Below are 24,648 nucleotides of genomic sequence, written 5' to 3'. Positions count from 1 at the left end.
AAGCTAACATCATCCCTGGTTCTAGCTCTGCCTTTCAGAGATTCTGAGCCTCAGGTTTTTCTCCATTAAAGAGAGATTAGTGAGTGTTAGGAAGGTATCAAAATCCCAGAAACATCAAACTGAGACCATGTCCTAATCAGGAGGGACGCTTTCCTCTAAGTGATTCTATGTCCAATGTGTCCCCTGAAAATATTTTGACATACCACCAGTACACGCCCTATATTTTGAAGGACATTGGGAAAGGTCATCTTTCAGATCTTACAGGAACAAACAAAATCTCAATGGCCTGAAAATATTTTAAGTTCCCCCTAAACAGCTTTTGAGTTATAGAATATCAACACCCAAACCACCAAATATTTAGAAAATCACAGTTGAAAAAGTTACTATGTATTTAGCTGAAAATGTTCTCAGAGGAAAATTCATAGCCTACAATTATTTCGTTATTTTTTTAAAAATGAATGAATTAAACATTCACCTCAATAATTTATGGAGTCTCTTTGAGTTGAGAGGGTGTTTTGATTTTGTGGGCCAGCCCATCACAAAACCCCCTAGAGAAATGACCTCTTTATAGCCCCAGAATAAGTCAGAGCCGTTTTCCATGACAATGTTGCCCAGATGGGGTAGAGGGTGGGCATCTGCGAGAAGGATTGTCGCAGATGTTACTGGCTGCCTAGGCAATACTGGTTTCCCCATCCTCCTTTCCCACAGAACCGAGACCTGGCTGGGGAAACTACCTTTCTCCATATTGCCTTCTGCTGCTTTAGGACAACTGCTGCTTCCAGCCTGCTGATTGGCTGAAGCATGGGACACATGACACAATTCTGGCCAATAATACAAGAGGGGAGGTTGGCTGGGGGACTTCAGGGAAAGGTTTCCTCCCTCATAAAAAGAGACACAGGAAGAACCATTTCTCCTTCTTCCTCTGGATGCTGCCGAATCTGGATGTGATTCCTGAAACAGTGGCGCCATCTTGTTTCTTTGATGGAGGCCTGTGTGAGGAAAAAGGCAGCACATCTGGTGGGTAGTGCCTAGCACAGTGCCTGATAAATGTTTGAAGGGATAAATGAGCTGGCAGAACCCTTAATGAATCACAGAGACTGAATTAACCAGCCTTACTGCCCTCCCTAACTTGGGACTTCCTGCCGAGACAATAAATATTCTTTTCTTCAAGCCAGTGTAAGTTTTCTGACTTGCTGCCCCAAACACCACAACCACAATCCTCTCTTCTTTGAAAAGCCCAGGGAATCACCTGACCTTCACAAAAGCTGTGCCCCATTTTACAGATGAGGACACTGAGGATCAGCGTTTAGGTCCTACCCACGGTTACCCAGAAGGCTTGGCTCAGCCGGAGGGCATCCCATCCCCCAGCACAGGATTGGCTCAGGCATGACATGTGACCCAAGTCCGTCCAATCAGAGTGGCTCTTGGGACCTCCATTGAGAATGGTGGAATGAGGAAGCAAGTAACCCTGGGAGAAGCTGGGTCATCCCTGGATCACGAGGAGAGCCCATCAGCCCCTGCCCATCAGCAACGTAGAGGGAGATGGAAAGAATGCGTCTGTGGGAAGGTTGGCGCCCCTCAGCCACCCTCAGCGGTAATACAATGAGTCTCCCCTTCATTCTCATATAGCTGAACAGACTATATGACATCCTTCTGACAGACGGGGACATGGAGGCCCAAAGTAAAGTGACCCATTGCCACAGTTTGGGCTGAGGGTGTGAACTCGGGTCTATAGACCCCACGCCCTGTGCGTCTCCCACTGCAGCTGCCCTTGGCCAGGTCCTCAGAGACCCAAGCTCTTCTCAACTGAAGCTTCAGAGAGGAAGTAAGACCTAGTCCAAGCCGGGACCAGGAACCTGGGAGGTCAGAGGGAAACTTCAGCTGGCTGCAGATTCCTCCACTTCAGCGTGGAGCAGCAGGATGGGGTATTTTGGGGGCCCCTCCTCATGCCCAGAGGCTTGGAGCTGCCCTGGGGGCTTGATCAGCAGCGGGGTGTGACCCTGGGAAGAATGGCTGCCCTCAGAAGGGAAGCAGGTCGGCCTTCAACTCCAGCTCACATTCACAGCCCCGACAGCACGCGGTCCCATCCACAAGCACTCTCACGGCTCCAGTCACCACCACTGTCCTTACTAAGGCCGCTCTCATCCTCACCATCACCCCGCTGCTGACACTGGATGGCTCACCCATCTCTGTGCCTGTCATGTCCGCCTCTGCTCTGCCCTCTCCCAGCAGCTTTCCTACCCACCAGCACATCAGTGTCCCCCCACCAGCATCACTACCCCATGATGAGCTTCACAATCTCCCCACTAGCATTAGTCTCCCCCACCAGTGTCATTACCCCCTCCCAGCATTTCGATAGATTTACTATCTCCCCCAGCATCACTATCCCTCCGCCAGCACTCCTCCTCTCCTCACTCCCTTTGTCTCTACCTTCCCATCACACTCCACTCTCACCTCCATCTCTCAGGCCACCACCCCCGTCCAGCCCCCACCAACCATCACCCTAAACATCACCTTGGTCGTTACTACTAACCCTCGTTCTGTTCTCATCCCCACCGCCCCATCCCCCCGACGCGAGCATCTCTTAGCTCGTCCATCTCTGTGCTGTCATCCCCGTGCCTGTTACCGTCTTCCCCACCGCCTCCACAATCAGTGAACATTTATTGAGCACCAACAATCCCCTAGAGAACATACAGAAGGCGCAGCCCCACCCCGAGGGCCCGGCCCTTCAGCAAAGCCACCCCGCTTCAGCCCAGGGTGGCCTGTGCCGCCAGGGCGTGGGGCGGGGCCGGGGGCTTAGCCGGCGGCAGTGCACCTGGGACGGGGGCCTGAGGCCTCTGCCAGGCTCCAGTTGGGGGCGGAGGTCGTGCCACTTTCCTGAGAACGGAGCAAATAAATAAATGGAGAGGCCAGGGTCTGAGCCCCGGTGGGCAGAGAGACTGGTGTTGCTTATGTGACTCCATGGGAGTGAGACAGGCGGCCAGGGGCCCCGTGCCCGGGTGGGGAGGTGGGGCTGGAGGCAGGAGCCTGGGGACCAGAGGGTCCTGGGGCCCCCCTGGCATCTCCACCTGCCCCTCACCTCTGGGGGTCGAAGGAGGGTGCGGGGGACACCCCAGGAGGCGCCGCCGAAATGCGGGTGGACTAGAAATGGGCGGTGCAGGGGACCCTACTCCTGCCGGCAGCCCCTAGAGGGGGGCGTCGTCAGTCCTCCACCTGGGGGGATAACTCTTCTGGTGGCCATCACAGCTGGGGTTCCCCACGTTGTCCAGAGGCACCACCACCTCGTCCGGGTTCGAGTTCTTGTTCAGCTCCACCACGCGGGGCACCACCGAGGACCAACGATCTGTAGTGAGCGCGGCGGAGGGAAGGGTGAGGGTTGGCGGAGAGTGCACATGCATATATTGAGCACCTTCTGTGTACCGGGCACTCCACAGTGATCTAAAGGGGGAGGTATATTATCCCTGTTTTATAGAGGTGGAAAGTGGGGCTCAGAGAGGTCACAGAGTCCGCCCAGGAACACACAGGAGTAAATGAAAGAATAAGAATTCAAGCCTGGGTCAGGAGGCCTGAGTGCCCATGACCTCTCCACTGCATCTCATGCACTCAGCTGAGTGGAACGGAGGGGCCCCAGGCCTTCACAAGCAGCGGAGGAAGCCCAGTGGCCAGCCCATCGGACCCTTCCATTCTACAGATGTGAACACTGAGTCCCAGAAAAGGAACAGGACTGCTCAAAACAAACCAGTGATGAGGAGGACCAGGGCTCCCCCTCTGCACCCCTGAATGTCCCCCACCCCTCCACTCCACCCTCTACTCACCCCTCCGGAGGCGGCCCACGGTGTGCGAGAAGCCGTAATACTGGTAGTTCTCGTTCTTGCCGGGGTCCTCGTTAATGATGCCCAAGTTCTGGTTCCAGTGAGACCAGTTTACCTCGTCCACCCTGGTGGGGCCACAGCAGAGGGAGGGTGAAGGGGAGCCCCCCAGAGACAGCACCCCTTCCCCACCCCCAGGCGGCATCCCTGTTCCAGCCTCCCAGCATACCCTCCTTTTTTTTTTTCTGATAAAATATATATAACATAAAATTTGCCATTTCAACCACTTTTTTTTTTTTTTTGGCTGCTCCACGCAGCTTGCAAGATCTTAGTTTCCCTGCCAGGTGTCTGTCCTGGCAGTAAAAGCACGGAGTCTTCACCACTGGACCGCCGGGGAAGTCCCCCTCAACCACTTTTGAGTGTACAATTCAATGGCATTAAATACATTCCTAAGATTGTGCAACCATCACCCCTATTTATTTCCAAAACATTTTCATCACCCCAAACAGAAATTCTGTACCCATTAAGCAATAACTCCCCATTCCCCTTCCCACCAGCCCCTGGTAACCTCTGTTCTACTTTCTTTCTCTATGAATTTAACTATTCTGGACATTTCATGTAAGTAGAATCATTCAGCATGTGGCCTTTGTGTCTGGCTGCTTTCACTTAGCATCATGTTTTCAAGTTTTATCCACAATGTAGCCTGGATCAGTACTGCATTCCTTTTTATGGCTGAATAATATTCCATTGTGTGGAAAGACCTTATGTGTACGGGTATATATCCATTCATCTGAAGATGGACACCCTCCTTCTTGATATTCTCACTCTTATTATTGAGACACCCTCCTAAAGTCAGGTTATACCCTTTTGGGCCCAAATGGGCTCAAGATAATTTTTCCTTTCTAAAATTATTTTTAAGTTATTTTCATTCAGTTTCCATTTTTTGAGCATTTTTTCCTATGGGTCAGGACCCAGCAAGGAAGATACATTCTCTGTTCCCATTTTACAGATGAGGAAACTGAGGCTTGAACTATTCATCCAAGGTTACAAAGCTGATAAATCACAGTCGGGGCTTGAACTTCAAATTCAAATTGAACAGGACTGACTAGCTGGCCTGTGAGGTGGGGGCTATCATAGCGGAAACTGACTTTGCCTGACTCCAAACATGATGCTTACGCTCTGTGCTGGCAACCACATTACAGAGTCCCCTTAAAAGAAAAGATTCACCCAGGGGTTCCCCTAAGAAGCTGGCGTTCCCTGTGCATCTGGGTAACATCCCAAGCCCTGGAAGCTGCTGATAGCTCAGATTCCCCCTTTCAGCCGGAGAGCTGAAACCCACCCCATTGGTTCGCCGACAGAGGGTGGTGCCCTGTGATGAGAACCCGCCTCTGAGTCCGCTTCCTCCAGCAAAGGACAGAGCAGTAACACTGGTTGCAATGGGGGGGCGGGGGGGGGGGAGTCTGTCCCAACGTGCGTCAGGTGCTGGCCGCGCACATCTCACATGCCAACCCGTCTAATCCACACAGATGGCTGAGGGAGTGATGCTATCATTGTCCCCATTTCACAGATGAAGAAACCAAGGCTGAGAACTAAATCAACTGGCTCAAGATCAGCCGGTGGAACTGAGTTCTGGTTGGGCCCATGGGGGCCTCAGTGGCTCGGGAAGTGGCAATGGGTAGAAAACGTAAGGAGGCCCAGTGGTCCTGCCCTGCCCACTCACCCGGCCTCACCTGAAGCACCACCTGCGGTCTGGAGTGCCGTCCGAGCTCTTGCCCACGGTCACCATCTCGCCGGAGCGGAAGGCCTTCCTCAGGAACACAGGGAAGGAGCGCTCGATGTCCAGGATGGTGGTGGCCCACTGCGGGGAGGGAGGGAGGGCGGGCAGGCATGGGTGAGCCGCCCCCAGCCTCGCCTAACTGCTCTCAAGGCAGGAATGATTCAATGGGCCAGTCTGGGCAAAGAACTAGGCTTCCCAGCTCCCACTGCCTCTGGATTAAAAACTCAAATACCCACAGGGGCCTGGCAGAAGAAAATGAATGAAGAAGGATCAACATCCTGTGACCCAGGACACCATGTGTCCCCTCGGTGCTGGGCATCCCCAGGGAGGGGTGGGGACTGGGGCAGACCAGGGGGTGCAGGTCCCCCACCCCGTGTAAAGGAAGCAGCCACCTCTCATCTATCTGAGCGCTGCCAGGCAGGAATGTGAGCTCACCTTGCCAGGCTTCCAACCTTTCAAGAAAGGCCAGAAATCTGGATTCTTCTATGACATCTCTTAATTTAAAAGTTTTGCACTAATAAAAAAAAAAATATGGTGATGCAGGAAAAAAATAAATCTGGGCTGGTCAAATCCAGTCCATAGGCTGCCAGTGGCATCTTATGAGTTATACTCAGTGGGGAAACTGAGGCCCAGGGAAGTAAGCGGTATGGATAAAGGTTAAGAGCAGGTCCAGATGGTTCCCTGAGACCCAGACCTGGGAGGAGGACCTTGGAGTTTTTTCTCACTGCGCCTTTTCCTGGAAATGTACCACGTGATGGTAAATGTGGACGCTGCGTTCCCGGGCCTTGCAGAGACACTGAATTTATTGGGAACCCCAGTTCTTGAACTGCATGCACCCAGGTGGGCTGTGACCCCCACCTCCAGGGCCTCTGCTGTCTAGGACTGCACGGCAACCTGTGGGAAGCAAAGGCAGCAGCTCCCCAGCACCCATGAGGCCCGCATCTACATCCAACCACATCTGCTTGGCGGGGGGCAGGTGGGGAACCTGGAAGCTCCCCCTGGGCTGGTAAAAGCCCCTCTGACGGGACTGCTGACGCTTCCCGGCTCTGGGGTGGCCTGTACGCATGACAGCCTTGTCTCTTGGGCCAGGGTGGGGCACGGAAGCTGCCCCCCGTGCTCACTGCAGAACCCTCACTGAAATGTGAAATGTGATGCTCTTTGAGCATTTCCTGTGCCGACAGAGCTCACTCAGCGGAGCCGCGTGAAGCTGACTGTATACCACAAACCGGACCACGAGGGAATCTGAGCCCACTGCTAGTGGTCAGGCAAGAAGCCACCTGGAAATGCGTTAGGCGGCTCTGGGGAACAGATGGCAGTCTTCGGTGCCCATTTTACAGACGGGGCAGTGGAGGCAGAATGAGATGGTGCGGCTCGCCCAGAGCACAAGGCCGAGGAGGTGAGGCGGGTCAGGTGGGCCCATCTCAGAAGGAGAAGAGTGGCGGGCAGGGTGGGGATGGGAGCCCTGGGGCCTCACCTGCAGCTTCCAGATGTGCTTGCTCTCCTTGGACACCTGGCCCACCGTCTCCCCCATGAGGGCGATGAGCATGTTGAGGAGCAGCACGAACGTGAGGATGATGTAGGTGACGAGCAGGATGATGAAGACCACGGGGTACTTGGTGCTGCTCAGCATCTCCAGGTCGCCCATGCCGATGGTCAGCTTGAAGAGGTCCAGGAGGAAGGTGCTGAAGGTCTCGCTGTCACGGCACGAGGGGTACGTGGGCACTGTGCAGTTGGTGTGGTCCTCGCTGCACATCTTCATGTTGGCACACGGGTTCAGGAGGGAGACCAGGGCTGTGGGAGGGACGGCGGTGATGTTCACCGAGGGTGAGGACGCTGGCTGAGAAGTGGGGAGGACCCTTCCCATTTGATGGAGGGGAACGCTGAGGCCTGGTTAGGGGATAGCGCTGGCCCAAGGTTACTGAGCGTGGAAGCCAAGCCAGCAGTCACATCTGGGCCCTCCTGCATGCAAAGCCTTTGCTCTGTCCACAAACTCTTGTTAACAAGGAAGAGGCTCCCAGGACCTAGTCCAGTGGTTCTCAACCAGGAGTCATTTTTCCCCCAGGGCACCTTTGGTAGGTCTAGAGACATTTTTGGTTGTCACAGCTGGAGGGGGGAGCACTAGTGGCACCTAGTGGGTAAAGATTAGGGATGCTGGGACTTCTCTGGTGGTCCAGTGGTTAAGACTCCGCACGTCCACCGCAGGGGGCGTGGGTTCGATCCCTGGTCAGGGAACTAAGATACCGCGTGCCATGCGGCATGGCCAAAAAAATTAAAAAAAAAAAAAAAAGAAGACCAGCAATGCTGCTCAGCATCCCACCGTGCACCGGACAGTTCCCACCACAGGGAATTATCTGATCCCAAATGTCAGCAGTGCCAAGGCTAAGAAAAACCTCATCGAGCCTATTGTTCTTAGAGGTCTTGGGAGCCTGGAATGCCAGCATTCTGGGGGCAGACTCTCTCGCATGCTCCTGTTTCCCAGCTCACGGCATCTCAGAGAGGAAGGGTGGAAGAAGCCGTTCTCACTAAGGCCCTCACCCGCTCCAGACATCTCAAACTGATCGTGGTGTTCATCCCTTCCCACTAAACCCAGACGAAGCTTCAGAGTCCTTCTCAACACAGTTTAGCACCAACATCTGCATCTGCTCCTACACCATTCACAGCAGGGAGCATGAGGGGGCTGAGCCCCTTCAGTCAGTGGGGCATAGACGGTCACCATGCCTTCAACCTGGGATTACAGTAAGCAGGTTCCAACTCATATACTAATGCTATTCAATTCTGTAGCGACTGCTGAAATATGTGTTGAGAAGGATTCTGTGATCCATTAGCAATGTCTGTCATGGGCACAATAGTGGGAAACAGCAGCACATGTACCATGTTTGGGATATGTCAGCCTCAGAATGCAGATCTAGTGTTCCCTAGCAGGAGAAGCCCTGGGACCAAGCTGACCACTAAGTTGCTACTTTAACCCCTAGGTTTCTGCCTCAGTTTCTATATTTAGGACTGTGGTACGGCTGGACTCTTGATATGACTTTCAAACCACTGGAGAACCCTTGACAATCTGTCTAGTTCTTTCCAGTCCTACTCCTGGTAGGGGCAGTTGGACCCTGTCCTTCTCTCCCCAGCTAAGCTAAGGCCACAGTTCTCCTTCTCCAAAATAATCCACACAGAGCCTTGGCACCATCTGGGTTAAAATATCACCATCATCAGATTCCTGCTGCCAGTGCTGGTTCCTAGACCAACCTCCTCAGATGTGAATGTGGCCTGGTGAAGCCTGAGTTGGCCACTCCCTTTTGGATACTGGGCATTGGATGGCAGATCACCCACCCCTTGGCAACCAGCCCAACAGCTTGATTAGTTTCCCCATCCCTGGTCCTTCCCCCATGGTCTGTGCCACTGAGGTCCCACAGCATCAGGTCATCAAGGAGAAAGCCTATTAGAGGGAGCCAGTGCTGAGCCTTAAGAAAGACCTGGGCTGGGGCTTCCCTGGTGGCGCAGTGGTTAAGAATCCACCTGCCAATGCAGGGACACGGGTTCGAGCCCTGGTCCGGGAGGATCCCACATGCTGCGGAGCAACTAAGCCCATGCGCCACAACTACTGAGCCTGCGAGCCACAACTACTGAAGCCTGCACACCTAGACCCCATGCTCCGCAACAAGAGAGGCCACCGCAGTGAGAAGCCCGCGCACCGCAGCGAAGAGCGGCCCCCGCTCGCAACAACTAGAGAAAGCCCGCGCGCAGCAACGAAGACCCAACGCAGCCAAAAATAAAATAAATAAATTTATTTTTTAAAAAAAAGGGCTTCCCTGGTGGCGCAGTGGTTAAGAATCTGCCTGCCAATGCAGGGGACACAGGTTCGAGCCCTGGTCCGGGAAGATCCCACGTGCCACGGAGCAACTAAGCCCGTGCGTCACAACTACTGAGCCTGCGCTCTAGAGCCTGAGAGCCACAACTACTGAGCCCACGTGCCACAACTACTGAAGCCCGTGGCGCCTAGAGCCCGTGCTCCGCAACAAGAGAAGCCACCGCAGTGAGAAGCCCGCGCACCGCAACAAAAGAGTAGCCCCCGCTCACCACAACTAGAGAAAGCCCGCGCACAGCAACGAAGACCCTACGCAGCCAAAAATAAATAAATAAAATTAATTAATTAAAAAAAAAAAAAAAAAAGAAAGACCTGGGCTGGTAGATGAATGATTAAAAGGCACCCTCCCCTGTAACCACACCCCTTCAATGTGGCTTTGTAGCTCCTCCCACCAAGAGGGTAGAGTCTATTTCCCCACTCCTTGAATCAAGGCTGGCTTTAAGACTTGCTCTGGCCAATAGGGTGAAGCAGAATTGATGCTGTGCCAGGCAGTGACCTTGAACACTTCTGCTCACATTCTGGGAACCCTCAGACCACCATGGGACCAAGTCCAAGCTAGCCGGCTGGAGATGAGTGACCCTGGGGAAGACAGCGAAGTCACCCCCAACAGAGGCCACCCCCTAGCTACACCAGTCAGCCAGCAGCCAACCCGCCAGCTGAGCACAGACACAGGAGCCCATCAAGATTAGCCAAACCTGGCCCAGGTCGGCACAACCACCCAGCTGGGCCACAGACTTGAACGTAATCATCAGTGGTGGTTGTTTTAAGCCACTAAGTTTTGGGTGGCTTCTTTTGCAACAATAGCTAAGACACCAGTTTTACCATTCCCTAGCTTTTGAACTTGGGCACATTATTTAACCTTTCTAAGCCTCGGTTTCCTTATCTGTAAAAGGTGATAAGAAAGGCATTTCTCTTACAGACTTGTTGGGAGGATTAAATGAGGCAGGAATGGGAAAGGACTTAGCCCAGTGCCAGGCACACAATGAGAACTCTACAAACGCTGGTCATTTTCCTCCACACATTGTGGTGGCCGCTCCAGTCCCGGTACCACCCCCGCCAGGCCCACCTGGGCACCCGGAGCTCACCTGAAGCGTAGCCAATCATGAAGAGCAAGTAGACCAGCAGGAAGCGGAAAAGATCTTTGAAGAGGATCTAAAGACCCCGGCGGGAATATGGAGGCAAAGATGAGACACGTGGTTTCTCGCTTTCCCAACACCTCATCCCAAATCTTCTCTCCAGCTCCACTCTGTCCCTCTCCGATGTCCCGGCCCTGCCCACTGCCCCCACAGCGCCCCACAGCCTCAAGGCCGCCAGCACTGTCTGTACATATGTGGTGTGTGTGGCTTCCTCCGAGGACATGCAAGTCCAGAGGGAACCCCCCCACCCCATACCTTCTGGATCATGATGCTATAGGTCCCCGTCAGCTTCAGCCCACGGGTGAAGTAAAGGGCGTTCATCCAGCCCAGGACCAAGGCAAAGACCATGACGGCCAGGTAGGCCTCAATCCCCGCCAGGTAGAGGGCTGCCGAGACTATCACCAGCACAGAGTAGATGAAGCTACAGGGCAGCAGAGATCACAAGAGGGGCCAAAGGGGAGAGGGGAGAATGAGGCCCTGGAGGGGGAGGCATGCCCTCAAGCCCTCTAGGTAGTAGGACAGTCCAATGACACCCGGAAGAGAAACCATGTGGATTCACTGGGTTCCCCAGCATCCTGTTAACCAGAACGCTCAATTAATTGGCAACTGATACGTGTGTAATGGCCCTGAGGCCCTACCAGAACCCAAAGTGATGTCCTTTGGAATTGGTAGAGAAAGATTCAGTGGTGTTCAGTGGCGATTTTGTGGCTAAGTGAATTTTCATTGTTCTCTAACTCTAAGGAAAAGGGAAAAGAAGTAACACACACGTAACAACACATCCTGTGCCCTAGGCAGACATCATTAATCAATCCCCGCACTCTTTCCCACTAAACACAGACACAGCCTCAAGATTCTTAACATGGGCACTCCTGGCAGACATTAGCGATTAATCACAAGCATAAGAGGTTAAATTATTTCTATCCATGGCGTATATGGTGATAACTCTTTAGCAACCAGAATCTTGCTTTAACCAGAAGACCCTTTTGCTTGACACTGGCCTTGTCCTGATCAGGCTGGGTGAATTCACTCCTAACAGAGTCAGCCCCCATCCCACCACCAAACCTGGATGATGTCCCTCCCAACCCCACCTTCCTCACCCAGAAGCTGCCACCCCAGGGACCTCTACTCACTAGAGTAGTTGGAAGGAGCCATCGACGAAGAGAGAATTCACTCCAGGGCATTTCTTCATGAACAAGTCTTTGATCTGGAGGAAGGGAGGGGACATGTGAGAGAGGTGGAGCCAACAGAAGTGCGGAGGGGAGGAGAATGGAGCTAAAAGAGGTGGAGGGAGAGGAGGGGGACGGGCAGGGTGGGCGGGGGGATGAGGGGGGAGGCCAAGCACTCACGTTGGTGAAAAAGAACAGGACCCCGGTGAAGAGCGTGATGATCTCGCCGGCCAGCCTCAGGTAGTCCACCGTGGTGAGGTAAGGGTATGGCGGCTGGGGGGCAGGGAGCATGCAAGTCCTCCCCCAGCCCCACCAACATCTGGTCCCAGATCCATATGTTCCCCAATGCCCCGAACACCTATGTCCTGTGGCGCCTCCTCCCTCACCCTCTTCCCCCTGGGTGAGGGGTAGGCACCTCCCCATCCGTTTCTTTTTTTTTTTTTTTCGGCTGCACCACACAGCTAGTGGGATCTTAGTTCCCCCAACCAGGGATTTACTGAACCCAGGCCCTCAGCAGTGAGAGCATGGAGTCTTAACCACTGGACCGCCAGGGAATTCCCCCTATCCATCCCTAAGCCTTCTCCAGTCCCTCCCACGGGGGACCCCGCTGTGCCCCAGCTTCTGCCTGGCTCGCGGTCACTCACAGTGCCCTCCAGCGGCTGGTAGTAGGTGGTGAGGGTAAAGATGACCATGGCGCACAGATAGGAGGCCACGTTGATGTAGAAGGAAACGGCCCCAAACTTTCGCCACTTGTCCCGAAGTAGTTCATTGATGGGTTCCACGGCCAGCATCTCGTGGCGGTTCTGTGGAAGGCGGGGTGGTCAGGGGGCTAGACAGGCTGACTCCAGTACGCCTTCCCCCACCCTCTGCCCTGGGAGCACTTTTTCCTCCTAATTCATTCTTCAACGACACCCAAACTTCTGGGCTCAGCATTCGAGGCTCTGCCCAATTCTGCCCCAACTTACCTTTCCAGCCTGTTCTAGACTCATAGAACCCAGAGCTAGAAAGATCCCTAAAGAATATCTATTCTTGTGGTCCCCAAACTCCAACCTGTGGATGGTGCCAAGCCGCTGGCAGCAAAATCACCTATGGAGCTTGTTAAAAATATAAATCCCTGGGTTTCAACCTCAGAAATTCTGATTCAGGAAGTGGGACTTGGAAATTTAGCCCAAGGATAATAAATACTTGACTCACCACAATTTTCCAATTCTGAACCCAGGACAGACATCAAGTCCCACACAATAGTTCTCTATACAGTTCCCTGGGCAGACACTACCAATCAATCAGAGTTTGCAGCAGAGATGCTAAACTTCCCACCATCCCCAATCTAAATCAAGTTGATCACTAATTTCAAAGATGAGGGAAGTGAGCTCTGGTAGGGGAAAGGCATCTGTCCAGGCTCACAGAGCCGGGGCTAGAAGGGAGACCTGCATCCAGGACCCAGCACTTTCTGCCCCATTTGTACAGCATCCTGTCCCTTTAATGACTTGAGTCTCTTTATCATCAAGGATTTGTGCAATTATGTAGTCACAAAGATGTCACTGCAGTGTTATTCCTGATAGTTAAGTGCAGAAACAAACCCAAATGACCATGAATAGAGGAATGGTTCATTAGAATGTGGTACATTTCCATGCAGCAATGATATTGCAGAAGAATATTTAATGGTGCAGAACGATGTTCATAAAATATTCCTAAGTCAAAAAAAAGAGCTTTTAAAAACTTCATATAACAAATGCTAATGATAATAGCTGACACCTAATGTTTACCCTGCGCCAGGCTGTTCATTTGGTCCTCCCAGCAACCCAGTGGGAAATGCTCTATCTTTATCCACACGGTACAAAAGAGGAAGCTGCAACTCAGAGAGGTTGGGTCGTTTGTCCCGAGTCATACAGCACATAAGTTACAGAGCCAGGATCCTGAACCAGTCCTGCTTGCCCCTGAAGCCCGACCCTTACAACCTCCCATTGCCCCCCAGTGCCAGATGCTGTTCTGGCACTTAGTGGCCTCTTCTTCTGCATCCAGTTCACAGACCCACCACTTTGGGCCCCTCCTTCACTGGGTCCCATCTCCTGCCCTGATGCCTACCTCGATCTTGCTGTTGTACACCAGGATCTCCAGCACAGAGGCCTCTTCCCCACACGTGTCCAGGGAGGAGAGGTCATAGAGTGAGGAATACACTGGCCCGTAGGCCCAGTCCTTGAACTTGCGGGACAGATGCCTGGTGTCCTCGTCTGTCACCTCCCGACGGATGATGTGCTGAAAGATCTGCATGGGAGGAGGGAGGGTCAGGGGGTCCTCTGGGGGGCGGGGAGCACTGCTGCTGGGCCACACACATTGGAGGGACCCTGGGAGCTGGGCCAGCCCATCAAATAGCACCTCCCCAGAGAGCAGGATGGAGGGAAGGGTAAAATATTTACTGAGCACCTGCTGTATGCTGGACCCTTTCCTCACATCATCTTGTTTAATTCCTACCCTTACCATCCTGGTTGACAGATGAGCAAACAGAGGCTCAGAGAAAAGAAGGATGTCCCCTGAGGCCACACAGCCCACTGAAGCCAGACTGAACCCAGGTCAGCCTTAAAAACCTGAGTTGTCATGAGTATCTTCTTTACATAATTAAAACAGCAATTAATCAATCTTATTGATCAGTTAAATCTAGTAATAATTATCCCATTCGGTCCTTCTTATTGCTACTCCTACTATCTCTGGCTTACACACAGGGGAACTGGGGAACAGATCCAGGTGGGAGTCCCCCCAGGCCACAGAGCCCCATAGGCAAAGACAGGTTTTAAACCTAGGCCTTTTCTACCGCCTCAGGACTCTGGTATAATTGTGATTTTAGTAATTTTTTGCTATATTTTTAATAGAGGAATAATAACCCTTACCGATTATTGAGCACTTATTACCCATCCCAGGATCTTTATTAACAGCGTTAAGTGGATCACCTCATTGAGTTGTCAGAACACTATGCCACGGGGTACTATTGTTAGCCCCATTTTACAGATGAGGAAACTGAGGCACAGAGAGGTGAGATGCCTGAGGTGACATGCTGGGAAGAGGTAGAGCCTGGCCTTGGACCCAGGTGCTCCTGACTCTAGAGAACCCCAGATTTGGTTCTCAATCAGGGCGATGGGTGCCCCCCACCAGGGGACAATTTGGCAATGTCTGGAGACATTTGGGGTTGTCACAATCGGTGGGGGGTACTACTGGCATCTAGTGGGTCGAGGCCAGGGATGCAGCTAAACATCCCACAATGACACAGAGCAGCCCCACACTCCAGAACATCCAAACCTAAATGTCAGTAGTGCCCAAGCTGAGAAATCCTGCTCTAGGCCCTGTGCTGTGAGGCCAGAGAGGGAAGCAACTGGCACACAGCCACTCAGCAGGTTAGAGGCTGAGCCAGGACCCCTGCCATGGAGTAGAGGGGAGTACTGCAGGGCTGCAGCTCTGGGACTCAGTTCTCTGTCAGTGGCTTGCCCTGGCTGGTGGGAATGGGGCAGTGAGCATCCAGTGGGGTGGGAGGAGCAGAGAGGCTCTGGGATGAGGTTGAATAGCTTGGCTGGACAATAGGGAGCCATAGCAGGTTCTTGAGCTGGGACATCTGCACACTGGGGTTGGCAGGATGGGAGGTGGGTGGCATATTAATAATAATGCATGCCAGCAGCAGTCCCTCCCCTGTGTGTGTGTGTGTGTGTTTGTGAATGGAGGGGCAAGAATGGGTGTGTGCCCCCGGCCCTGCACTCACCCCGATCTTGCCCGTCTTGGCGGCCATCATGAGGGGCGAGAGGCCGTCGTTGTTGAGCACGGCCTCCAGGTTGCTGTCGGGGAAGAGGCGGGCACACTTGAGCAGCAGCAGGTCGTACATCTTGGTGACGAACTTGGTGTTCTCGCGAGTGTTGTCCGCGATGGCCACCAGCGCGTGAAGCACTGTGTTGCCACGGGAGTCTTGGCGCCGCATGTCCGCCTTCTTGTGCGGGTTCTCTGTCAGGTAGTTGACGATGTGGGGCTGGTTGGTGCAGGCCGCCAGCGACAGGGGCAGCTCGCCTGTGGGTGGGGGGGCGGTCAGTGACGGGGCCCCGGGGGCGGACACTCAGGGGCAGACGCCGTGACAATGGACGCAGTGCCCACGGTCAACGTGGACGAGCCCCGGCCGACTGCACGTGTCTGGAGGCGATGCCCCCGGGTAGACGGAGGCAGCTATTTGGGGGGGGGCGGGGGGGGGTCGTGTGACTTGGAGGCTGTGAGGGATTCTTTAAGGGACTTTGTGCCTGAACCCCAAATAACATGTGCCTTTGAGCAGGGGTGGAATTTAAAATCTTTCATGGGTCCAACAGGGACCCATGGCGGTGATGGAATTTGGGCCCTGCAATGCGACCATCAGTCCCAGCTTAAGTCAGACTGGAGGGTGCGAGTGCTAAGGGGCGGGGACAGCCCATCACAGCCCTCGGATCCCATCACGATCCCCACTGTAGAGATGGGGAAGCTGAGGCTCGGGGCAGTGTGGTGATGCTCTACTCCTCAAAGACAAGACCTCAGTGACCAAGACCAGCAAGGCGGCCTGTGTACTGGGTGCTGTCTGGGCCCCTGGCCAGCGCAGCCCTGGCTGTTTGGAGAGGGGTCAGGGCTGCCAGCACCACCATAGACCCCCCGCCCCCAGCCTCTCCCCCGTGGGCCCCAGGCCCCACCGGGCCCCTCCTCACCAAAGTAGAAGTAGCCTCCCTCATCCTTGGGCTGGAAGAAGCGTCCCCGGGCCTGGGCGTGAACATCGGCACCTTGGGCCACCAGGAGCTCCACATAGTGTTTGCAGCGGCGCTCGATGGCGATGTGCAGGGCGGTCTGGCCTGGGATGGGGTGGGGGACAGTCACCGGGGGCAGAGACCCGACCAGTCGTGGGAGGCACTGGGGTGCAAAAGGGAGAAATCCACCCGAGGGCAGCAAATAGACCTTCAGACATTCCCGGATGTGGAGTCTCTGATGCCCGAGGTCCCAGATCTGCTGCATCATGCAAGCAGAATCTTAGGCTCAAGGGATATCCAACTTGGAGGGTCCCTAATGTGGGAACTTTTCAGACTCATAAGAGGCTTTCATCCTAGAGGAAACAACGGCATCATGGTCTCACAGAATGTGGGATATAAAATTCACAGCCTTTGAATCTGCATATCCAGTAATCTGAAAGGTCAAGCTGGATTCATAGATCTCAGAATTTAGACCCAGGGAGCTGGCACTGGTGACACCTGTGCCTTTCTGAGCTGTTGGCTCATAGAACTATTACAACAAAGCCTCAGAGTACCCAGAACCTGAGCATCTTGGGTCCAGATTTCCAAGTTCATGGCCCCTTTGGCTCATTGCATCTGAGAACCTTGGAACCTCTGATTCTGAAACTCAAAATATCAAAGTTGGAAGGGGTAGTTATTGTTCTTTCGTCCGTTCATTCATTCATTTAACAGTTGGTTCCTGGGGACGTGCTGGCACTTGGGGCCCAGACTGAAGCTCTCAGTTGGGGGCATGGTTGGACAAGTGAAGACGGTGCCCCCCACCCCCACCCGGCCCAGGGCCTCACCTCGGTAGTAGATGTCCCGGAAGGGCGAGTTGATGAACTCGCGCATGTTGCCCGTGCGCTCAGCGATGTCCAGAAGCACAGGGATTGTGTCGTTGCGGCCGTTGCTCAGATTCAGCAGGGCTTTGGGCAGGCAGGTCTTCCCCGTGGATGGCTCTGTGAGGAGAGACGTGCAGGAGAGGGGCGCTCGGCCCGTGGCCCAAACTGCTGGGCAGCTGGGGACAGGGCACTGGGCAGGGAGCCAGAGGTCCTGGCCGTGTCGGTCCTCCTCTCCGAGCCTGTTCCCTATCTGCTCCCCACGGTACTGAGAAGGTCAAATAAACTCAGAGGAGCAGAAGTTTTTTAAAACGTGGGAAGCTGCAGCCTGTAGAGAGGTTGGTGTTTACCAAAGCATATTTGGAGAGAATTTTTAAAAAATCTAATAAAAAGGGGGAATGCTGGGTTAAACAAAGCCAACCGTATTTCTTCACTACAGGACTTCTCAGAACCTTTAATCTGTTAATGAGGACTGTGAACCTCTAAAAGCAGACCCAGGAGGCAGTCTTTGCCTGCCTATTTGCACATAGATCCTTTTCCCATGAAGCGATTACACTAGTGCCCATAGAGGGGAGCAGAGGGAGTGTGGCGTTCCCCAAAGTGGAGGTCGTGAGCCATAGAGAACGTGAAATTACCTTAGAGGATTTTGGGGCTTCTGCAGATGCAGCAATAATAACAGTAAAAACCCAAGTGTGCAAGGTTTCATCCGCTTGTCAAATCTCTCCTGTGCAGTCAGTCTTCGTTTTGTCCTAATGGGTCCTTGACACCTCCCACTAACGCTTACTGTCCCTTTGCAATTTTCTTTCCTTTGTATTAATTTTTATGGTGACATCAGTTGATTTATATCTTTAAAAGAGCAAGTCAATGAAAAGAGAACTCCCCTGTGAATCAGGCAGGGGGCAAAACGGCCAGATGCAGGAAGGGGATCAGGAAAGGGATGAGGAATGGGAGAGGCAGGTGTGGGCTGAGGGGCCCACTCTGGAGCCAGGTCTTTGGGGGCTCGAATTGGGCTTTGCTCCTGATTTCTGTGTGACCTTTTCTGCTTCAGTTTTTGTCTAGCTAAATTGAGGTTACAAAGGGAAATTGTGGGACTTCCCTGGTGGCGCAGAGGTTAAGAATCTGCTTGCCAATGCAGGAGACATGGGTTCGATCCTTGGCCCGGGAAGATCCCACATGCCACGGAGCAACTAAGCCCGTGCGCCACAACTACTGAGCCTGCACTCTAGAGCAGGCGAGCCACAACTGTTGAGCCCGCGAGCCACAACTACTGAAGCCCACGCGCCTAGAGCCCACACTCCGCAACAAGCGAAGCCACCGCAATGAGAAGCCCGCGCACCGCAACGAAGAATAGCCCCTGCTCGCCGCAACTAGAGAAAGCCCGCGCACAGCAACAAAGACCCAACGCAGCCATAAATAAATAAATTTATATATATATAAAAGGGAAATCGTGAGCTAATAGGTATTTGTTGATGAGCCCAGAGCCAGGCAGATAGGAGTCTTCAATAAGTAATACTGCTGCAGTTATTACTCCACGAGAAATGCTTTAGAGCCTCTCCTTAGGTGCTGGGAAGTGGGGAAAATGCAGAGACCTGAATTTCTGTCCCACCGCTCCTAGGAGTGAGGTTGCTCGGACAAGCCTCGTTCTGGCTACTTTTCGCTACACCCCTGGGGCCCAGTCCAGAGTCGACACCAGGTAACTATGTACTGAATGATAACGGACTCCAGTTCCCCATCTGCATAAGGGGGAGGGGACCCCAAATGCTGGCCGAGGCCCCTGGGGATTCTGTCCAGACACACCCACACTCAATCAGTCCGTTTTCTAATTGTCAGGCAACTCATGATTCTCCATGCTGACCTCGTCATCTTTCCTTCCCCAAACCCCAAGCCAGTCTACATGTGTCCCCTTCGTAGATGATGGTGTCCCCAGCCAGCCAAAACTTTTGTGTCACTCTTATCTTTGTCCTCCCTTCTCCCCACATCCACCTCCCCCCAGCAAGTCCCACAAATTTTACCTATTTCTCCAACCCCTCCACCACGCTCCATCTCCACTGCCGCCAACCTGGCCCAGCCACCATTTCTCTCACATTCCTGGTTTCCACCAGCCTCTCTGGACATCCTTTAATCCACTTTCCACATAGCGACTGAGTCCAACTCTGGTCATGGTTAGCCACAGGGCCTTTGCACATGCTGTTCTTTCACCTCCTCTCTAATCTCTCCTCCACCTCTTTTTACCTGGCTAACTGCAGTTCATTCAGACTCAGCTCGTGTCACCTCCTCCCGGAAGTTCTCCCAGATTTTCCTGATTAGGTCAAATTGTCCAATACAGCCTCTTGTGGACACACATTACAGTTTGTAATTGTGTATTTATTTCTGTGATTGCTTGATCAAGTTGGTCTCACCCTCAAGACTGAGAGCAACTTGAGGACAAGGTCATATCTGCTTCACTCACCACTTTTGCCCCACACCAGCACAGAGCCTGACACTTGGTAGGTGCCCAATAACCACTTGTTGAATTAATACACATTCAGTGAAGGGGCAAGCTGGGCACTGCAGGGAATTCCAAACCACAGGAACTCAAGTGGTTTGTGTGGGATGTGGAACTAGACCCTGGATTTGGACTTCCACACCCCCAGGCCCAGGCTGTAGCAGGGTCCGGGGCTGACAGCCTGGGTCCTGGTATAAAACACCAAGAACGGCGGCTACCCAGAAATGGGGAGGGGTTGCAGTTATGGACTCCACCAGCAGGTGGCGAAGTGGCTCTGCCCACGGTGGGGATGAGGGGAGGCTGGAGCCAAGGGCCCTAAGTTAACTGCCAAGTTCGAGGTTATGTGTGGGCGGAGGGGAGGGCCGGTCACTGACTCCCCTAAGAATCAATGAGCTCACGAGCCTCTGACTAGAAAAACCCACAGGGGCAAATCCAGGTTTTGTGGAGCCTGAGACTTACACAATTTGGGGATCCTGTTAATGAAAGCGAACACACAATTACAAGATCCAGATTAGGTCCAGGGCTACAAGGGGCCAGAGCAAGCAGGGGGCCTGAAGTCTAATTAATGGGCCTCACGGTAAAGCCCCTTCTACAGATGCATTATTCTGTACAATTTCAGGGCCCTCTCCCAGCCTATCTTAGGGTCCCCCACCCACCCTCATGCAGACACACTGGCCTGGGGGTTCCCAGCCTAGGCTTAGAGCCCCCTTTCAGCTCAGTCCTGAACTCAGGAGAAGCCAGAAGCCTTGGCAAGCCCAGCCTGGCGCTGCTCTGTCCACCGAAGCACAGGCACCATGATCCCCATCTCACAGGGGTTCACTCCGCCCCAAAGCTCCCCACTTTTGCCAGGTGAACTTGGGGGGCCAGGTGGGGCCATTTGGCCGGGGCTTAAATGTGGGTTATCTCCAAATGAGATTCACACCATCACAGAGACCCTCTCCGCAACTCTAAGCTCGTGCCCCAAACGAGGCCACACCACCTGGCTGGGCACCATGAATGAATATTTTTTATAAGTCCGGTAATTCTCTTCTGATGGACACAATGATACAGCATCGTATCGTTTTGGTGTTCAAAGAATCTGGCTGATAAAGGTATATGTGAAAAATATACTGCAGACCCGGTCAGCCTACTTTCGCACTTAATTTACTTGAAGTACCTAAAGTCTCCAAAAATGGCCCCTGATCTCCCTGAAGCTTCATCGGTCCCGAGCTGTTACCATGGCCGGCCCACCCGAGACAGGCCCTCCTTCCTAGCAGGTGCCACAATTCTCGACATTTTATATGGATTTGTGGGGTCACTAGGCCAGTTAATTACAGCTCACCTGGCACCCGGCACATAGCAGGTGGCTGACTTGGATGGAGAGGCTCACAGGCCACCTTCCCCGATTTGCAGGGAAGCCCTGGGGTAGCGGAGGGAGCTAGTGCCCCGAGGTGGGTGTTCTGAGCCTGGACGAGGCTGGAGAGTGAGCTGTCTGGGCTGAGTAAGTCCCAGGGAAATGGTGACTGGGCTCCAGCCTATAGCGGGGAGCCGGAAAGCTGGGCGGGGAGGGGGGCAGAGCCTCAAAGCAGAAGCAGGAATGCCCTGCTCCCCACTCCAGAGCTCCCCTCAGAGGGGGCAGGAGCTCCTGGGGCCCCAGCTGCCTTGTGCTTGGCACTATGGAATTCTCTGTCCTCAGAGGCCAGGACTATGCTATTATTATTCCCCAGGGTACAGATGAGGAAACTGAGACCCAGAGAGGCCACACGTCCCTTAAGTGGTAATGGTGGGATCTGAATCCAGGTGGGTAGACTCTGCTCACCTATGACACTAATCTTTTCATAAATGAAGGCTGAATGAATGAACAAAGAAAGGCAGCAAAGGCGCAGAGAGGTTAAGTAATATGGTAAAGGACACACAGGACCAGGCTCCCTGTCCAGTGCTCTTCCTGGCTAGTGCAGCCCACTAACCCAAGGGAAAATGCTGAGGGGAAAGGGGGCCCCCAATGCCAGGCCTCCCCCAACCCCCAGCTGGCCCACCTGCTATTCCTGGGTGGCTTACCCCGGAACTCCTCGTCAGTCAGCCGCTTCTCGTGGGTCAGCAAGAAGGGGAGCAGCCCGTCCAGGTCAGCGGTGGAGCCCCGAGACACGATGTCAAAGAGGATAGGCCGGTTGAAGACTTTGAGTATGGGAGGCGGCTGGGGTGTGGGAGCTTTGGGGCTCTGTGGCTGCTTCCTGAAGGGGGAGGAAGCCGGGTGATAGGAGGGCTCATCCTCTGCCCACCCCACAGTCTCTAGCCTTAGGGGCCCAGGGATTGGGGGGTGGGGGCAGCTGGAGCCCTAGGGAGGGACCAGACTGAGAGGAGAAAGACATCTGGAGACACAAAGGAATGTTTTATCCCAATAGACTCTACCTGGTACCTACTGTGTGTTGGTTGGAGACAGAAAGAAACACACAGCCCACCCACCCACCCACCCACCCATCCACCCACCCATCCATCCATCCATCCATCCATCCATCCACCCACCCATCCATTCATCCATCCATCCATCCATCCATCCATCCATCCATCCATCCATCCATCCATCCACCCACCCACCCACCCATCCATTCATCTATCCATCCATCTACCTATCCATCCATCCATCCATCCATCCATCCATCCATCCATCCACCCATCCATTCACCCATCAATCCACCCATCCATCCACCTATCCATCCATCCATCCATCCACGCACACACCCACCCACCCACCCATCCAGTCTTCCATCCATCCATCCACCCATCCACACACCCACCCATCCACCCACCCTCCATCCATCCATTTGTCATTTACTAAGTACTTAAGAATCCAGAGACTGGAAGAGACAAAGATAGTAAGAAAATAAAGGAGGAACACCAGACTAAAAGATAAAGCAACTCTATCTTTTATTCAATCATTCACTCCTTGATTTATTCATTCAACAAACATTTGAGACAAATGAGGCCATGCACATAGGTGCTTAGTCCAGGCCCCACCAAAGTAAACACCCAATAAATGTTAGCTGATATTCCTGTTATTATTTAGTGCCTACTGTGTGTCCAGAGTCTGTATGTGTGGGAGAAATGCCGAGCTACAGAGGCAGGTGGAGATAGAACAAGATGGAGAGGGCTGGGGGAGAGGAAGCGATGGAGAAAGAAACAAGGGAAAAAACACACGTTCATTCAGTCATTCAATAAACATTCATTGGGCACCTACTGTGTGCTAGGTTTTGAGAGACAAAGAGCTGGAGCAGCAGTGGCCCAGTGGCACCATGAGGGCAGGGATGCCCTGCGTCGTGTCCTCACACACCCAGTTCCCGGGACGTACGAGGGCGAAGAACAATCTGTGAAATGAAGACAGGATGGAGAAGAGAAAGAGGCGGAGATGGGGAGGGAGAAGAGGGGCTGTAGGGGAGCAGAGAGTGAACCACGACAGAGGTGGCGGGGCCAGAGGGGGAAGGGACACTGAGGCAGGGGCTTCAGGGCAGAGAAAGCCAGCGGCTCACCAGGGGGAGTGGACAGCCGCTCTCCCTCCTTCCTCTGCCCGGGCCCCAGATTTTACACCCCAGGGCAGCGCCTCCAGTGATGGGGGGCCAGGGAAGGGGGAAGAGGTGCTTCCTGACGACGGGGGCACACAGGCTAGGGCAGCCCCCATTTTATCTGCTCCTGAACTGTGACCTTTGAGCCAAAAAATGAAATGAAATAACACCCTCGCCCCCAGTCCTCACCGAGGCAGCCTTCGGGGTCTCTGAAGACCTCAGCCGCTTAGCCCCCTCCCAACTCCTCTGCAGCACCCCCAAAGCCGTTAGCCCTGGCTGTCTGGGGTAATGGTGGGGATGAGGGCTTGAAGGAGGGGATCTGAGGGAGGGGAAAGGGAGACAGGGAGCCCACCAGCTTCCAATGGGACCTTGGAGGGATGGGACACCAGGGCACTTTGCTGCCCTGGGCCTGTTTCCACCTCTGAGTGGAGGTGATGCAATTTGTCCAGTACAGCATGTGGACTGCGAGGCCCCATTTCTTGGATACATTGAGCCTCTGTAGCCTTGGGCCCCTGTACATGCACTTCCCTCTACCTGGAATACCTTCCTCCCACCACCACCCCCCCCCCCCCCGCTGTGTGGCTGCCCTTTTTCACCCCTTAGCGTTGGGCTTAAATGTCGGCTACTCCAGGAAGCCCTCCTGGACTACCTTTCCTGTATCAGCTCCCCTCTCCCACCTCAGCACCTCCCCCAAAGTGAATTGTCTAATCACTTGCTTATTACCTGTCTTGCCCTCCAAACTGAAGGTACCAGTGACAGCTACTCAGTGTCTGAGCTGAGTAGGGGTAACATCTGGTCTGACTCACCCCTGGAGCCCCAGGGCCAACCGCCCTACCTGGCATGTGGTGGATGCTCCAGAAACAGTCACTGAACAAATCGGTGGCTCAGTGAATAAATAAAGGAAACAAAGCAAGGGCTGAGGAGGTGAGTGGGCTTCATCCAAGGGCATAAATGAGTCTGTGATCAGCAAGGGGGAACAGAGGAGGACCAGGTGACAACAGGACATCTGCAGACTTCAAGACTGTCCTCCAGACACACACAGAGGCCTGAGAGAGGTTTTCATGGGTGGATCGCTGGGCAGAGAGATAGCAGATGAATAGATGGGTCGATAGACATTTGAATGAGTGATGATGGACAGATGAACGGGACAAGTGGATGGGCAGATGGGAAGATGGGTAGCTGACGACAGAGAAAGAGAGGGAAAGAGAAAGAGAGAACAAAAGAAAGACATGGAAATGAAATGAATGAATGAATTATGAATAGTTTGATAGCTGACTGGCTGGATGA

General features: G+C 53.5%; 1 protein-coding gene across 1 annotated transcript in view; it reads right to left on the bottom strand.

The window, feature by feature from the left end:
- Nucleotides 1–2,685: 2,685 nt before the first annotated feature.
- TRPV4 (transient receptor potential cation channel subfamily V member 4) overlaps nucleotides 2,686–24,648 on the bottom strand; it is a 37,100-nt gene continuing 15,137 nt past the window's right edge. The window contains exons 3-16 of the mRNA XM_068562728.1: nucleotides 21,863–22,035; nucleotides 17,308–17,460; nucleotides 16,448–16,588; nucleotides 15,493–15,791; nucleotides 13,833–14,012; nucleotides 12,392–12,550; nucleotides 11,928–12,020; nucleotides 11,712–11,785; nucleotides 10,837–11,002; nucleotides 10,531–10,597; nucleotides 7,061–7,377; nucleotides 5,540–5,667; nucleotides 3,816–3,937; nucleotides 2,686–3,343 (exon numbers count right to left, since the gene is read on the bottom strand). Coding sequence (XP_068418829.1) covers nucleotides 3,186–3,343; nucleotides 3,816–3,937; nucleotides 5,540–5,667; nucleotides 7,061–7,377; nucleotides 10,531–10,597; nucleotides 10,837–11,002; nucleotides 11,712–11,785; nucleotides 11,928–12,020; nucleotides 12,392–12,550; nucleotides 13,833–14,012; nucleotides 15,493–15,791; nucleotides 16,448–16,588; nucleotides 17,308–17,460; nucleotides 21,863–22,035 — 2,230 coding nt within the window. The 3' untranslated portion in view covers nucleotides 2,686–3,185. The remainder of the gene's footprint in view (nucleotides 3,344–3,815; nucleotides 3,938–5,539; nucleotides 5,668–7,060; nucleotides 7,378–10,530; nucleotides 10,598–10,836; nucleotides 11,003–11,711; nucleotides 11,786–11,927; nucleotides 12,021–12,391; nucleotides 12,551–13,832; nucleotides 14,013–15,492; nucleotides 15,792–16,447; nucleotides 16,589–17,307; nucleotides 17,461–21,862; nucleotides 22,036–24,648) is intronic.

This window comes from Eschrichtius robustus, chromosome 14, assembly GCF_028021215.1.
Source record: "Eschrichtius robustus isolate mEscRob2 chromosome 14, mEscRob2.pri, whole genome shotgun sequence".
In the NCBI taxonomy this organism is placed as follows: Eukaryota; Metazoa; Chordata; class Mammalia; order Artiodactyla; family Eschrichtiidae; genus Eschrichtius; species Eschrichtius robustus.
The sequence above is the reverse complement of the archived record's forward strand: the minus strand, read 5'-3'. Positions and strand labels throughout refer to the sequence as shown.